The following is a 16966-nucleotide window of genomic DNA, read 5'->3' on the forward strand; positions in this document are numbered from 1 at the left end:
CGTAACAGCCTCGGGAAAAGACTAATGCGTACCCAGAGGTGGATGAGGGGATAGCTGCCTGGGAAAATGGTGTGCCCGGGTCCTGGCAGAGGGAGGGCAGGGCAAGGTGGTAGCCAGGTAAGCCAGCCTGGTGCAGGGCTGCGGGGGGGGGGGGGGGGGGGGAGCGGCGGCTGGGGAACTGCGCGTGCGCAGCAGAGGCGCAGGCTCGCGACACGCAGCCGCTTCCTCCACAGCTGAGCGCGTCGTCTGCGTCTCCACGCGCCACGCGCGATTCACCAGGTGAGCGGAGGACTTCCGGGTTGGCCCGGCGTTGCCTGGGGAACGGCAGCGGGGTTCGGTTGGACTTCCCGAGTTCTGTGCGGATCCTGACCTCAACTTCCTGGTCCGGCCTGCAACCTCTCCCCGACCGGAAGTCAGGACAGGATCGAGCCCTGTGCAAGCGCAGAATGAAAGGTCGTCTGTCCCCAGTCTGTTTGCCTGTGTGGACGACGTGCAGTGATTGATGGGGGTCCGCTGGGACTGTGCTTTGGCGCGTGACCATCACTGGGGTGCTGGTGGGAAGCAGGGTGCAGGGCTTACGGTGGAACTGCACCTCCCTGTGCACTCACATCTGGGCACCGGCGGCAACCAGGCCTGCACGTCCAGTGTTCCTGCCGAGGTAGATTATTAACGCTTCCTGCGCGGCTGACCTGGAGGTTCATTTCTGCCCTGGCATTTTTTCTTTCTTTTTTAAGAAGCAGATTTTGAAGTCATTTTGCATGGGTATAACATGTCAAATATGTGTAAATGACTTATGCCGCTTTAGTATGCACCTGTACGGGCGTGAAATAGAAAAAGCTTTCAGATTTTCAGATAGTGTTCTTTAGGTCGTTTGGCTATAGAGTTACACTCTTCCTCCCCCCCCCCCCCGTGTGTCCCTGTCTCTGTCTCTCTCTCTCTGTGTGTCTCCTCAGAGGCAGGCCCCCAAGCGGATCTATCTCATCTTGTGTATAAAGGTGTTTATCTTGTGTATAAAGGTGTTTTACCTACATGTGTCTGTGTACCACGTTCGTGCAGTGCGTGTGGAGGCCAGAAGAGGACACCAGCTCCCCTAGGACTGGGATTACTCTTGGGCACTAGGGACTGAACCCGGCTCTTCTGTAGGAGCAGCAGGAGCTCTCAACCACTGAGCCATCTCTCTAGCTGCCCCCATCTTTTAATTTAGAATTTTCTTGAATTTTTTTATTATTATTATTTTGTTTTTTCGAGACAGGGTTTCTCTGTGTAGCTTTGGAGTTTGTTCGGGAACTAACTCCAGGCTGGCTTTGAACTCACAGAGATCTGCCTGCCTCTGCTCCCCCAAGTGCTGGGATTAAAGGCATGTGCCACCAATGCCCGACTTCAACTTTATTTTTCCTCACTATTTCTTGCTTAGTTTTACGTCTTAGCGTATATCTTCCAAAAATGCTTACATTAGTTTCTGTTAATTCCTACAGTTGATCCCCACTCTATTGTCTGTGTTCCCCGGATTTTCCCTTTTCGGAAAGCTTTCGGGAGACTAATGTAGAAAGCAGTAGTCATTCTTTTGTCTCCTGCTCATCTTTGGTTGTGTTCCTACCTTGGTTTTCGTTTTCTCTCTAATGTTTATCTAATATTTATTCCTAGACCCTACTGTCTAAAAATTCAGTTGACACTGATGGGGGTTTATTTCTTTTTTCTAAGACGTTTGAGCTGATGGGTGCCTCAAGGGCTGTGTATTTTTGGTATTTATTTATTGTTATTTTATATGTGTGGATGTTCTGCCTTCACAGTGTGCTATGCACGTATGCACTGAGCCCTGTCTCTAGTTCCTGTGTGACCTTGAGTGCTGCTGGCATCAACGTTAGCTGGCACTGAACTGTGAAAGGCACCAAAGGCTACGTCTAGGAAGTCAACTGTGAGAATCTAGTCACAGGACCTCCAGATGGTTTTGTTTCCTCTTTTTAGAGCAGAGGTCTTAACCTTCCTAATGCTGCTGCCCTTGTTCCTAATGTTGTGGTGACCTCTGCCATAAAATTATCTCACTGCTATGTTGTAGTGATATTTTGTGTTTTAACAAAAAAAAAAAAAAAAAAAAAGCTTGCCTGAAGATCAGAATGCAGAGCTAAGCCCCTAGAGGCCAGGCGGTGGTGGCTCACACCTTTAATCCCAGTACTCAGGAGAGAGAGGCTGAGGGATCTCTGTGAGTTCAAGGCCATCTTGGGATACACTAGATTGAATCCAGTCTCAAAGAGAAACAGAGCTCACACCTTTGATCTCAGCACTTGGGATCCCACACTTTTAATCCCAGCACTAGGGGGATAGAGATAGGAGTGATGTGGCTGGGTGAAGAGAGGAATATAAGGCAGGAAGAGACTGGAGCTCAGAGATGCAGTCTGAGGCTACAGTCTGAAGTAGTCAGTCTAAGGAACGTCTGAGGATAGGATCGCTCCTTTGGTCTGAGCAGTGGTAGAGGTAAGAACTCTAGTGGCTGATTGCTGTACTTCTCTGATCTTCCAGCATTAACCCCTCGGTCTGACTCCGAGTTTTTATATTAATACATCTTAGAATTTGTGCCATACTACATCATAACTGTAATTTTACTACTGTTATGAATCGTACTATAAATATCTGATGTGCAGGTTCTATGATGTGGGACCTCTGTGACCTCCATAGTTGAGACCCATGTGACCCACAGGTTTAGAGGACCCATTATAGGTATTGGTTACTGCAGGGATCCTGATTTATCACTTGGTAAAAGTTTTGGTGTACAAAGCTTTTAAGAAAAGGATTTTTTAAAAAATGAAAACATTCACCAAAATGTGTATTTGTATATTCGCTCATCCACCTAGTGAGTAAGGCTGAGACTCTCCCTATTTTAGGTTGAGCGACACAGGGGCTCTCGTTCTAATATGCAGAAGCGAAGAGGAAGAACGGGGAGAGTCAGAAGGCGAAGACGGTGCTGTGACTCCAGAGGAGGTGACTGGGGAGGGGTCCTGTGTGCTCACAGTGTTCTCGTGGGAGAGCCCTGTGTGGACGAGGGTCTGCTCACACAGAATTAATCCAAAACTTTTCACTTTAACCTCAGGCACATTCTTCACCAAAATATCACAACAACGATCTCTAAACATACTAAAATTCTTCTCCTCTGAAATCTCTTGAGCCAGCCCCCAGCAGTTCAAGTAACGCTTAGCACCACTGTCTTCCCTGTTCTTACTCATATGAATTATTAAGCAGTGATTAAAGCATTCCACTGCTTTCCTAACCCAAAGTACCAAAGTCAAAAGTCCTGCAAGCAAAAGCATGGTCAGGCCTATCGCAGCAATACTGGTACCAATTTCTGTTTTAGTTAGGGTTTCTATTGCTGTGAAGAGACACTATGACCACCTCAACTCTTAGAAAGAAAACATTTAATTGAGGTGGCGACTTACAGTTCAGAGATGCAAGTCTTCATCGCCATGGCATGCAGTGTACAGGCAGACATGGTGCTGACTATCTCTTGATCAGAAGGCAGCAGGAAGTAGACTCAGGTACTGGGCGGCATCTTGGTCATAGGAAACCTCAAAGCCTGCCCCCACAATGACACACTTCCTTCAACAAGGCCATACCCACCTCAATAAAAGCACACCTCCTAATAGTGCCTCTCCTTATGGGGGCAAATTACATACAAGCTACCACAGCATATATTTCTCTCTCTCTCTGAGACTGAGTAAATTAAGCAGAATAGCTTGTAGTAGAGGCTGGGAAATGTGGCATCAAGGTTCTGGATAACTTGGTTCCTGGAAAGTAGCTAGCTTGTTTCTCACTGTGTCCTCGTGTGCTGAGGACATCTGTGTTCTTCCTTCTTCCTACTTTTTTTGGAAAGGGGTGCTGGCCATCAGATATATGTCTTCAGGTATAAGTGCATGCTGTACCACTGAGATACATCCTCAGTCCCCTCTCATAAAGCCACCATTATGAAGATCCTCTCTGTGACTTCTTAACCACTGAGCCATCTCTCCAGCGCACGCTGTGTCTTCTAACCCTGGTTGTTCGCTTTAGAGTGCATTTCCAGCTTTCACGAGATCTTCAGTATATAACTAAAAGAAACATAAAATCTAAAAGTCATGTTTATTATGTACCTTTTACTTGTTTTCAGCAGAATTTTATAGCTTTTGATGTTATCTATACAAACATATATTTGGATCTATTAAGAAATTCATATTTTGTCAGGCAGTGGTGGTGCATACCTTTAATCCCAGCACTTGGGAGGCAGAGGCAGGTTCTCTAGAGTTTGATGCTAGCCTGGTCTACAGACTGAGATCCAGGACAGTTTGGGCTACACAGAGAAACCCTGTCTCAAAAAAAACCAAAAAACAAAAAGCAAACCCCCTCCAATCCAAAATTTATATTTTAGTAGCATTTTTGGAATTTGATTTTTTTAGTTATTACTAATATATGTAAATATAATTAATTTTTTATGTATTAATTTTTATCTTACAACTTTGCTAAACTCATGTTGTTTTGATATTCTTAGATATTCCATGATTATGCTTATGCATTCTGAAAATTTTGTTTTTTCCCCCCAATTTGGTTCTTTTATTTATTTTGCCTTATTACACTGGTTAAATAGCTTTTATCTTTTTGAGGGAAAATGAGAGATGCCTATCTTTTTCTTGTTCCTTATCTTACAGGAGGTCACTTCTCACTATTGTAGGCTATTTGTACACTGTGTGGAGATACATTGCTGTGATTGGTTTAATAAAGAGCTGAAGGGGCCATAGCTAGGCAGGAGGTGTAGGTGGGACTTCCAGGCACAGAGAGAGGAAGTAGGGGGAGATCATTGAGATGCAGAGGAGATGCCAATGAGACATGGAAGGAGTTGGACATACAGAGTGAAAGAGATGTAAAAAGCCACATGGTGAAATGTAGATGAATAGAAACAGGTTAATTTCAGCTTGAGAGCAAGTTAGGAACAAGCCTGAGCTATAGGCCGGGCTTCTGCGGTAACTTTTAGTGTTATTGTTTGGGAGCTGGCTCGCCGGGCAGAGACAGACTCCTTACATTTCCCTGTTAGTGTGGCAGCTGCATGGTGGTGCTGGGAATGGAGCCAGGACTTTAAGTGCAGAGCAGAAGTTCTACCCGGGGCCATAGCCCCTGCCCTGTTATCTCATCCCTACCAGTGTTTTTGTTGTATGTTATTTATCTGGGCTTGGGAATTTCCTTCTGTCTTCATTAGCTGGTGATTTTTACCAGACTGATGTTAGATTTTTATCAAATATTTTTGTGCATGCATTGAAATAATCGTATAGCAAGTGACTTTTCTGTTTAGTGTGTATCATTTTCATCTTTTGCGAGATTCATTCCCTTTGTGATGTGCCTGTCTGATACAACGCTGTTAATGGTGGTGTGTCCCTGCCTCTCCTGACAGTGAACGAGAGCCACAGACCTGAGTTTATACAGCTGAAAAGATGGCTGAAAGATAGGAAGTTTGAAGACACAGGCTTAGTACCTGCCTGCTTTCCAGGTGAGAGTCGTGTGGAAGGCGGGGACGGGGTGGGGAGGCAGGACTGGTTCCTGCAGTGGCTCTGTCATTTCCGGAAGCATATCTATTGCTGTATTTGGGCTTTGCCTTTTGTTTGTGCTTTACCCTGCTTTTCTGTGGAAGGGAATGATAGATGAGGAAGAAAACTTACATTTGAAGATGGAGAATAATAAAAGTAAGAAAGATGAAGCCATGAGGCCAGCTGTGGTACACGCCTTTAATCCCAGCACTCAGGAGGCAGAGGCAGGCAGATCTCTGTGAGTTTGAGGCCAGCCTGGGCTATACAATGAGATCTTCTCTCAAATTTAAGAAAAAAGAAAAGGAAAAGTAGATGTAGCCATGAATAGGGACATGTGAAGACATAAAGTCTTGGCACTTGTGGGAGGGCAGCGTTAGATATGTCTTTAAAGAGCCCACCTGACTGACAGGACCGGTGACCTGAACACCTCACAGTGCTCACTTTCCTTGGCACTTGGGGAACCCTAATTAAACAACCTTGAGATTTCGTCTCACCCTGGTCAGAATGGCTGATGTCAACAAAACACCTGGCAGCACACGCTGCTGGCTGTGGAGAAAGATGCCCCATTCACTGCCGGCAGGAAGGCAGATGGATCTTCTACTCCAGATACCAGTATGGAGAATCCTTAAGAAAACTGAAAGGTGAATCTACCATATGACGGAGCTATATCCACTCCTTGGCATATGTCCCAAGGGCTCAACAGATTCTTGTTCAGCCATGTTCATTGCTGCTCTGTCCACAATAGCCAGGAAATGGAAGTGGCCTGAGTGTCTTCAGCGGATGAACGAGTAGTCAGAATGGCGGTGTGCTCAGTGGAGTTCTGTTCAACTGTACAGAAGAAGGAAAGCGTGAGATTGTAGGGAAATGGATGGACCTAGAAAAGATCACACTGTGTGAGGTAACCCAGGCCCAGAAAGGTAAACAATGGTTCCTATCTTCAAAGCCTCAGATATAAGTGTGGCTACCACCTGTCATGGATGAAGCCTCTCTTTAGGGCAGACCGCCACAGAGACCACAACTGGACGCACTGCAGAGATCATGGGAACCCAGCCCCAGCAGACACATCTACATCACAGTGTCTGTGTCTGGAGCTCGGGGAACATCTCTGAGGAAGAACGTGTGTAAGAGCTAGAAGCCAGGACGTCTGCTGTGCTGTGAAACAGTCTCTCGTGGAAATGACTGCACACACAAGACCGGAAGGATGGCAGTAGCAATGGGCATGATAATGTGGGAGAGGGACACTTTGTGGGTCCCACCCCTAGACGGAGAGCTGATGACTGCTGGGAGGAGAATTTGCCTCACCCAGGCACAAGCTTCCTTATTGATGAGCCAACACAAAGCCGTCAGCCTTGAAATGAGAAAACTTGAGACTGTCAAGTTAGAAGTTTGGGTGTTCCTGGAACCTCAGCCTGAAGGAAAGACCTGGGCTGAGTCCTCAAAGGCACGACATTTGTGTTCTGAGCGTAGGACTGCCTAGCCGTATTCCTTGAGGTTTGGTAGTGTTTGGGGAACCGTGTAGGGGGGTGGGATTGTCCCAGGCCCAGGAAGGGTGCAGTTATCTGAGGGTGAGGCGTGCTCCAACCACACTTGAGGTGCTTGTTCTGTGCCGTGGTGTGGCTCCAGGGGAGGGACCCTTGGTGTGACCCTCAGCAAATACTGTCCCTCAGGCAGTTTGGGTCTCTTCTCTCATGTTGGAGGAGCACTCTGTCTGCTCCCACGGTCATCTGAACCGAAGCAGGTTACCGTTCTCTGGAATTTGATAGCTTCTTGTGGAGGCTAAGTTGGCATTAGTTTGGATCTGTTTCTTGGAAGTTGGGCGATGCCCTATGGACATGGGTGGGCGGCATCTGCAGAGCAGACAGTGTGCCCTTTGGGAGGACTCGGGTCTGGGGTAGCAGAGACAGTCCTGCAGTTGAGACCCATTGTTCTTCACACGCTCGACCATAGCGCTAAAAGCACATGCTACCGGACTTTCCCTCTGGCCGCTCGTTAGCTTCTTCTACCTCCCAGGGTGAATGATTTCCCATGTGGCCCCAGCTGAGAGGTACGCATGATGGTACTCCCTGTGGGTCATTTACACATGGTGGCTCTGGAAGATTCGAGCTGCCAGTCTGAATAGCAACACAGAGGATAATTGTCACTTGCAGGTTATAGAGCTGGATGTTTGCCATAGTGAACTGTGGATGCATTCAGGGAGGCAAAAGCGGGGAGGGCTTAAGGTAAACTGGAAGGGTTACGTAGTTATTCTGAAACAGTTGTCCACAGCCACAGAATCCCAAGGGCAGTGCGAGTCTAGGGTCAGACACTGACTGCTGGGCAGGTGTCTTCTCATGACGACTATGTAAAGTTAGAGTTGAGCAGAATATTTTGTGCTAGTTCCTATTGTAAGACAATTAAGTATGAAGCGTCTCCCTTTTTGACTCTCTCTGACTTCCCTGTCAGGGTTTGACACAAACGCCTCCATTTTGTTCTTGACAACATTCGCAGGACCGTCTTTGGTCAATGTCTCCGCTGGTGTGAACTACATTTTCAGCCAAGGACGGGACGTTTAACTCTTGTGTTTGTATGTCAAAGCCTGGTCACTGAGTCACTTTCTTAGGTTGTAGCTCTTCCTGGAAAGTGTCAGCATTGTCCCTGTGTCAAGGTCCTTAGATCTTGACTTAGAACCCAGTTTTGCTGTTCCAGGAACACAAACCCACAGAGAGGCCAGGTTATGTTCTAGAACAGTTCCTGATCCCATCTTTCCTGGGAGGGAAAGCCAAGAGACCCACCTGCAGCATGGCACTGTTAGGACCTTTTTTCAGTCCTGAAGGGGGCCCCCAAGATCTCTTAAGATACAGTAGGATTTACCCCTCCATGTTTTGATTCTTCTAGGAACAGGAAGAGGGCTGATGAGCAGAACATCACTGCAGGTGAGAATGGCTTCTTTACCCCGGAGGTTCAAGATTGACTCTGCTTTGAGCGTGTGTGTGTGTTTGTGTGTGTGTGTGTATGTGTGCGCATGTATGTGTGTGTATGTATGTGCATGCATGTTGCTCACGTGAAGGGAATCAAATGTGCTTCTCCTGTGCAGCCATATCGCTTACTTAACCAATAGATATGTTGGTTAGGATTATGCCAAGGAAGCCTGGTTTGCTGTGTAAAGACAGACATCCAAGTCCTTCTGCTGACACAGCATTGAGAGTGGTTTGTTGTCATTTAAACAGGTATAGAGGGGACAGATGATCTGTCCTCAGGACCACGACCTTCAGTCTTGTCGCTCTGAGTTTGAACTGCAGGAGGGGATAGGTAGGAGTGTGGGTTTCCTGCCCTTCCCTTTGAGGATGGTCCAGCCCCAGGGGCTGCCAAGGTATGAAGGCCTGCTGTCTTTTCCCTGGCCCTGTGCTCTCTGAGTGAACGCTTAGGAGGAAGAGACAGCCCGGGTAGGGCACTGAGTGTACCGCAGCATGTTAGAGCTTTGATGGGGTCTGTGATGGTGGTGTGGGCTGCTCTTGTCTGGCATGTGTGCTGTGCCGGAGAGCAGGAACACGTGGAGCAGGAACATGCTGGGAGTCCCACAGCATGGCTCAGGCCTCCAGCTTATGTTTCCTTGCCTGGAAAATGACTTTGATGATGTAACTTATCTCTGTGGTCCCCTTTTTCTTTTCTTTCTTTCTTTTTTTGTGCTATTTAAAAGTACTATCCACTATACATTTTTCTCAATAGTTACAGATCAATTTATTTATTTTTAAATCACATAAATTTGTTTATCAAAATGTTTTTGTGCTGGTGTTTGTACCTTGGGTCTTACACAGGCTAAACACACATTCTGCCACCAAGCTACAGCCAAGTCCCTAAGTTTATTTTTAAATTCCTTAATTTATCTCAGCTTAGTCCTGTATGTGTGTTCAGCCAAAAGAATGTACATTTCTGTGCTGTAATTTTATAATGCTGTTTTGTTTTCTTTTATTGTTTTTAAATGTGTAGTCCAGTACTCATGAGTAGAGCCACACTAGGGCGCAGTATTTCTACTTTTTATTACTTAAACCACTTTAAAATAAAGATTATTTGCGTGTGTTTTCTTGACGTGCGTGTGTGTGATCACACGGCACTGTGTATGTGTGGAACAGGACAGCTCTGGAGCTGGTTCTCTCCGTCCTCTTTTACACGGGCTCTGGGGCTGAGTTCACACCAGGCTTGTGTGGCAAGTGCTCTCCTCGAGTATTCTATTTCCGAGGCTGTCACTAGGACCGAGAGCCGTAGCTGGCATGTGCAGCCGTGCTGGGGGGGACCTCCCCTAGACTGTGAAGTCACAGCCACACTGGCTGTTCTCCTTCCAGTTTTTGAGGTAGGTTTTTGTACGTAGCCCAACTTGGCTGGAGTTGAGCATGTAACTCTGGCCGGTTGCAAATGCTCCATCTTTCTGCTCCCACCTCTGCAGTGCTGGGGTTCCCGGTGTATGCTGCGGTACTTGGGCACAGGCACTTTAAGATATGTGTTTTTATGAAACTTTTTGAAAGTAGAGATGTATGTTATATGCAGTGGAAGGTACAGATCCTGAATGTATATTTGGTGCATTATATATTATACATATTTTATAATGAGTCTGCTCAAGTTTTTTTTTTTTTTTTTTTGTGATAAACACTGAAGCAGCTTGAGGAATGAGTTAATAGTACATCCTCGAGGGAGGTCAGGGTAGGGCCTCTGGCTGGAACCTGAAGGCAGGGACTGAAACAGAGACCAGGGGAACCACTTCCTGTCTTGCTTTTCATGGCTTGTTCCACCTGCTTTCTTGTACAGTACGGGACCACCTGCCCGGGGCCGCATCCCCCACAGTAGGACGTGCCCTCACATCAGTCATTAATGAAGAGAATGCCCTACAGAGGTGCCCACAGGCCAGCCCACAGCAGGCGATCTCTCAGTTCAGGCCTCCTCTCCCATGTAACTCTAGTTCATTTCAAGTTGACAAAAGCTAACCAGTATAGTCGAACCCTTTGTCACCCTGATACAAAAATATGCCATCATTAAATCATAGCTCCTCTGTTCTTGTTTCTCTCCAAAATCCCATGGTAATGCCGTAGTATAAACCGTAGAGTGACAGGCAGAGTCACAGCCTTGGAAAAATCAAGGACTGGTTAAAATAGCACCGTCAGGTACTCTGCCTTCCCTCCTCCCCCAGCTGCCTCTGGACCTTGGCTGCTCTCCTCCTCCATGGCCTGATTTCTCCTAGGTGCAGGGACCCAGGCCTTTAGCTTTTACCCTGGGCAACGAGACCCTCTACAGAGATGTCACTTCTATGCTGTGATGGCCCTTACCCTTTGGAATCTTGGCTGACCCGAAGTTGATGGTCACCCTCATCCACTGTGCACTCTGGTACCCCACAGTGAAGCAAGCCCACAAGCTGAGACAGCTACAGAGACAGGAGTGGGCTGGGCACCAAGCTGGATGAGTAGTCCTTGTGGTAAGAGGACTGGAGGGATGGACAGCTGGTGGAGAAGGACAGCAGGACCAGGTGACAGCTGGCACTGGGCCTAGCAGTCCTCCTCCCAGACCTCATGGCCTGCTGTGGCTCCCACCCCTCAGTACGTCTGCACTGTAGCTCTGCCTTCTGCAGGGACCATGTCAGCACCTCTTCTTGGGGCTGCTGTCGTCTGATGTCACAGTCGGGAGTGTGGCCCTCCAAGAATTAAGGACAAACTAGAGAGGTTCTTTGGCCAATGTGAGAAGATTTTGACTGAAGCGGGAGGGAATGTTACCATTCCTGGTCAGGTACAGGCCTTGATGACGGGGTCTGTGATGCAGAGCCTTTTGTTAGATGCAGCTGCTTCCCACGAGCCAGTTGACAGCTTAATGAGATTTAACATTTATTAGACATGACACCTACAGGTGTCCAATCTCCCTGGTCTGCTGTTTCAACACGGACACTGCTGAGGTCCCGGGATACACATGATATGAAGCAATATTGGAGAAGAAGCTATGGATACACTGTCACTAGCCCATTCTGCTCCCTGTTTCAGGATGCCTTGCAGCTCTGGACACAGGAGCTGAGCAGAAGCAAAGGCTTCTCCAGTCATCTTCCCATTGGTCAGGCACAAACTCTTCTTCCACTGCTCTTCTGGAGAGCCAGGAGATAGGGAGCCCGACAGCTTGTGATTAGGAGAGGCAAGTTCTTCAGAACTTCCCATTGGTCACAAACCTTATGCCTCAGCCCTAATATTGTGCCTTGTGCAAGTGCTAACACCCTGAAGAGTTCCAAGGACAGATGCTGTGAAATGAGCAAGTGTTATCCTTGGCTCATCCATGAGAAGCTGCTGCTTTGTATGCGGGTGTGAGAGACACACAAGAACATTGTTCAGAGTTGCACATTCGTAAAGAGTATAGCCTGCCAAAGACAGCACACATCCCGTGAGCTCCAAGGAGCTGAGGACATTCCTAGTTCATACTGCTTTCTGTGGGGGATGATAGTGTTTATAATGGCAAATTCAGGAAGCTTTAAGGGCAGGCTTGGCGGCCCTCACCTTAATGGAAGCAGAGGCAGGCAAATCTCTGAATTCAAGGCCAGTCTAGTCTACAGAGTGAGTTCCAGGCTAGTCAGGGCTAGCCACATAGAGAGCTATGTAAGTAAATAGATAAACAAATCTTCTGGATTTCTTGGTATTCCTGTCTTTTCACAGAAGACAATAGGGTTTCTTCTGGGGCCTGGACATGCTAGGCGAGACATGCCTCTTCGCTGGGGCAGCCTTCTTCATGAAGCAGATCCATTCAAGGAAATAGCTGTTGATACAAGTGTTTACAGGAGTGGAGCCTTCTTGTGTTCGTAAGAAACATCACTGAATAGAATATGATCTGAAAGTGAGGCTCGAGAAGAAGCGGACTATCAAAGTACAGGCCGCCGATCATGTGTGATTCGAATTAATGAATCGCAGTTCTTTATCCACCATGTTCAATTCTTTCTTTCCTGTGGGTAACGCTCCTACTGTAGATCACACTGTGGTAAAGTGGAAGTGTGCTGTCAGGGGAAGCTGTGCTAGCCATGTGCAGACAAGACAAAGTATAGGGAGATATTTTTGTTAATATTATTTCTAAAATATTTAAACACATTTCATTAATTTTCTTTAATGCCTAAGTAAGTCCTGCAAGACTGTTCTAATTCTCATCAGACCTGTTTCAGGTGTACAGCAATGAAAAGAGAAGTCACACAGGCAAAGTCAGAAGTTCTTATATCTGTTACCTAGTTGTCTTTCTCAGTTGGCTTCCATTTTTATATTTTGTTTATTATTATATAAGATGTATCTTTTGGTGGTTTGAATTCTTTTATTTTTAAAAATACTTTATTCTGGCTGTTTTAGTTTTATTTGTTTCAAAGAAATTCTGAGCCATGAAAATATTTGTTACAATAAACAAAATTCTTGGAACTTAGAGGAAAAAAATTAAATACTTCCTCTTATTCCTAAAACAATGTGGGGGAGTCCCCCGGGGGGGCTCACGGAGCAGCAAGCTCTGGCGGGTCCCCAGCGGTGCCGGGTGCCGGCTCCAGGGTCCGGCACCCGAGCGGCGGCAGAGGGAAGCCATGCGGCAGAATTCCCAATGCGTGGTGGTTGTGAGCAGACCCATGGACACAGAAAGTAGCCCTAAAAGCATTTATTAAAAGGGGAGAAAGGGAGGGAGGGGGAGAGAGAGAGAGAGAGAGAGAGAGAGAGAGAGAGAGAGAGAGAGAGAGAAAGGGGGAGAGAGGGAGAGAGGGAGAGAGGGAGAAGAGAAAGAGAAAAAGAGGGAAAGAGTCAGAGAAAACGCGCGTGCGTACGCCGCCAAAGAAACAGAAGAGAGAGAGACAAGATGGCGCGGGCAGGTCAGAGGTCAGATGGCGTGGGCAGGTCAGAGTGGGCGTGGCTTGTCCCTTAAAGGGACAGCAAAGCACAACACTTCCTAAGTCCAAAAGGGAAGAACCAAGGCTTAAAAACAGCCATGCTCAATCAGAGCCCAGCATTGCATCCCGGGATTGTGTAGCTCATTGTCTGGCCTGGGGCTCACTCATATCTTCTGGGCTTTGCCTTCCATAGCAGCTTGTTTTGTAGGCTGAGGCCAGCTTCACTCTGCACCTGCTGCTGTCCTCGGTCGTCATCTCCTTCTCCTGGCTCTCTAATATGCTGGAGTGTCCACTGAAGTTGAGGCCGTATCTCTACCAATGACCTCTCCTGGCTTCTGACATTGCCAGACCTCAACTTCTCTTCATGGCCTCTTCAGTCATGATGTTTCTATTGCAGCAGAGGCTGCACCTTCATCGGTGACCTTTCATGGATCTCATAGTGCTGAGCCTTAGCTCTTCGTGATCCCTTCCTGCCTTCAAACCAGTGCCGTCTGAAGGATTCTCCACACAGGACCACAGCCTCTATGTACTGATGCTGAGGAAGTACTCCCCAGGTTTATTTCAGTGATGCTGGTCTCTTGTTAATCACAGCTAATTTTTAAGCCAAGCTAATTATCATTGATTGTCTTGGTAAAGCAAAGATTTTACTTCCACAGAGTCTAGCATAGGAATGGCCCTAATATAGTCTGGGCTTCTCTCATTGCGAGCCAGGCCTGCTCTGTTTGCACTCTGGGGGGCTCTTGATATGTAAAAATGCCATGAAGGCGCAAGTCATAAACAATCCCACACCAGTTTGTAATTGTGATTAATAGGGTGGTATTTATTTAAAGGGGAATAAACTTACAGATCACCGTCCCAGACAACAGCCCTCTGCGCACGCAATTGGGAAGAAGTCTAGTCGCCGGAACCGGAGCAGGAAGTAAAGAGAGAGAGGAGGGAAGTGGCCGCTTTTTTTAAAGGGAAAGATACCACGCCCCAATGGGCTGGTATCTTGGCGGCTATTGGCTGGAGGAGCGGAAGGACCTCCCGCAACACCTCCCCCTTTTATTTAAGTAAGAGAGTTCTAAACCTACTATGAAATTATATACAATAAGTACAAATATCCTATTCTAACTAGCTTAGGTCTTATATGATAAATAGCTTGGCTAAGTTATGAGTCGAAAGTAACTACATTTATATAGTCTTCAACCCCATCGAAGATCTGAGAAGGGAAATAATGTTACCTGAGTAATTAGGAAGTGCAATCAAACAACTTCTAAAACATGCAACAAATCACAGAGACAACTAGCTACCTGGGCAATCACCCAAGGTCACGTTTGTAGCGTTGAAGCAACCAACTTTGGCTAAGGCCTAACATAACTGACACACCATTTTCAAAGGCAAGAAACTTGTCAAAACTATCTTACCCTGTCTTGGCAGGATATGACAGTCCTGTTTTTTCCATTCACAGATACTCTGTATTTCTGTCAGTGGTTGAGGTATGGGCATTTCTTTACCCAAAGGCCAGTTCAGCCAAGAAGAAAGGCTCCAGGTGGAGTGTCTTTGGTGCTCAACATTCTCTCGGGAATAGAGTGGTGTTGCCAGGAGCAATTGTGTCTCACTACCACAAAACTCTGAGTTAGATTAAAGGCCATTTTCTACAGCTCTTTGAAGAGGTTGAAGATTATCTATCTATACTGAGTATAATCTCTATGTATCTAAAGAACCTGATTAGTCTAATTATAAATGACAAACTTAGAATACTATTGATCTATATAATTCTCAATACCTATCTAACTTAAAGACTAAGACAATAAACAACTGTGAAACAAATGAGGACAATGACCTCCAAATATAAACAATGTACAAATATACATTGCAGTATGGTAAATGTATATCAATACACAAGCAATATGTAAGTATCTTAATCAGAGGTAGAAATGTACACTGCAATATGGTAAATATATACAATATATATCAATACAATATATGTCAATACATAAAAAATGTTTTTAAACAGAGGTAGAAACATGCATGCATACAATAGTCAATATAATTTCACTTTGTATCAATATATAAGAATCGATACCAATACATTTGTCTCAAAACAATAACTCACAAGTACCAACAAGTACCAATCTATTATCCCTCTTTTTTTTTTTTTTTAAATGATCCCTGAGCTTATTATAAAATTCCTTCCCCAACCCTCAACCATATACCAATTTATAATCAACCCCTAAATGATGTCCCTAAACCCAAGGGCAAACTTTACTGGGAGAGGGGACGTCGTCCTCTAGAGTTACTTCCAGCTGTCATGGGGGCGACGTTCTTTCTGGGGGATCCTGTGAAAGTAAAATGATGGTTAGATTTCAAGATCGATGTCTTTTAAAATTGCAAATAGTCTCTGAGTATTTTGTGCAGGTCTGGCCAGAATGTTGTATAAGAGGTGCACCATTTCAGCTAACCAAGTTGGGATCGTCTTGTGCATCTGGTACCCAAAACAGGTCTTGTAGTAGCGCTATCAGTATCATGACGTCATATCAACCAGGTGGAGTCGTTGTTATGGGGCCCCATCTTCTTCCTGGAAACTTCAAGTGTCACTTCAGGAAAAACTCATTGTTCATTGTGAAAAACTTAAACATTAATCATATAGACATATATATATATATATATATATATATATATATATTCAATGAAAGGCATGATAGATATATTCAATGAAAAGTATGATAGATATGAAGAAAAGCAAAGATGTTTTCTAAACTCGTATTTCTTTCTGTCCCCTATCATGGCTCTTGACATGAGACAGAAACTCCAGAAACTCTGGGTTTTTCTCTTACCAACAGGCTTGGAATTGGAGAGGGACTGAGCCAGAGTCCAACTTCAAAACCAGCTCTATAAATTTAGAAATATGGTTTAGTATATTTTACTTACACAACTTATTCAGTTTTATTGATAGTTCCTATTGGGCAAGTATTTTTCCATCTGTCAGTATCCAAACATCCAGGATCCCTTGAATTTTTCAAAGATGAGTGTTTTCCTGTGGAGATAAGAACAGAACCCTGCCCCCATTCTATATGTTTTTCTTACCACCTGTAGGAATATCATCATTGTGGATGAGTTGTCATTTCTCCTTTCCAAGAGGTTTCTCCTCTTCAAATCGAACCTTTATTAATTTTGATGGTATCCACAATTTTTCTTCTCCTGTGGAAACAAGAGCAAAACCCCTTCCCCAACGTAGCACATCTCCTGGCTTCCATTGAGAGGTCAGCACATCTTTGAAATAAATTGGTTGATTTAGTTCAGCAGACTTTTCTATTATCCAATGTCTTTCTGCTGCTGTCGTTCCTTTCTCATTAGCGTTAAGAAAATTCTTAACTTGATTGTTGTCTGTGGATGTAATGCTGCAGTTTGCTTGTTGGCAAAGACCTTGAAACGCCACAGAGTTGTGATAAACATGGCTACAGCCGGTACCTCTGCCATGAGGCTGGAAAGCTAAGGAATGGACTGGATTTAGCTGGCAAAGCCACGGCTTTAATCCTACCCATATTGCTCAGTAATTTAAAGGCTCATGTGGTCAGAAAAAGAGATACAGTAAAGA

General features: G+C 45.5%; 1 protein-coding gene across 3 annotated transcripts in view; it reads left to right on the forward strand.

The window, feature by feature from the left end:
• Positions 1 to 207: 207 nt before the first annotated feature.
• Positions 208 to 16966, forward strand: part of Setd4 (SET domain containing 4) — a 30232-nt gene continuing 13473 nt past the window's right edge. Inside the window, exons 1-4 of one of the 3 annotated variants that reach the window (XM_057764775.1) lie at positions 208 to 279; positions 2880 to 2976; positions 5408 to 5503; positions 8415 to 8452. In XM_057764775.1, the coding sequence (XP_057620758.1) occupies positions 2910 to 2976; positions 5408 to 5503; positions 8415 to 8452 (201 nt within the window). In that variant the 5' untranslated portion in view covers positions 208 to 279; positions 2880 to 2909. Of the gene's footprint in view, positions 280 to 324; positions 659 to 2879; positions 2977 to 5407; positions 5504 to 8414; positions 8453 to 16966 lie in introns of those variants that run through there. The other 2 variants (XM_057764774.1, XM_057764773.1) reach the window with 2 other exon arrangements.

Source organism: Chionomys nivalis, chromosome 3 (assembly GCF_950005125.1).
Source record: "Chionomys nivalis chromosome 3, mChiNiv1.1, whole genome shotgun sequence".
NCBI classification, from domain to species: Eukaryota; Metazoa; Chordata; class Mammalia; order Rodentia; family Cricetidae; genus Chionomys; species Chionomys nivalis.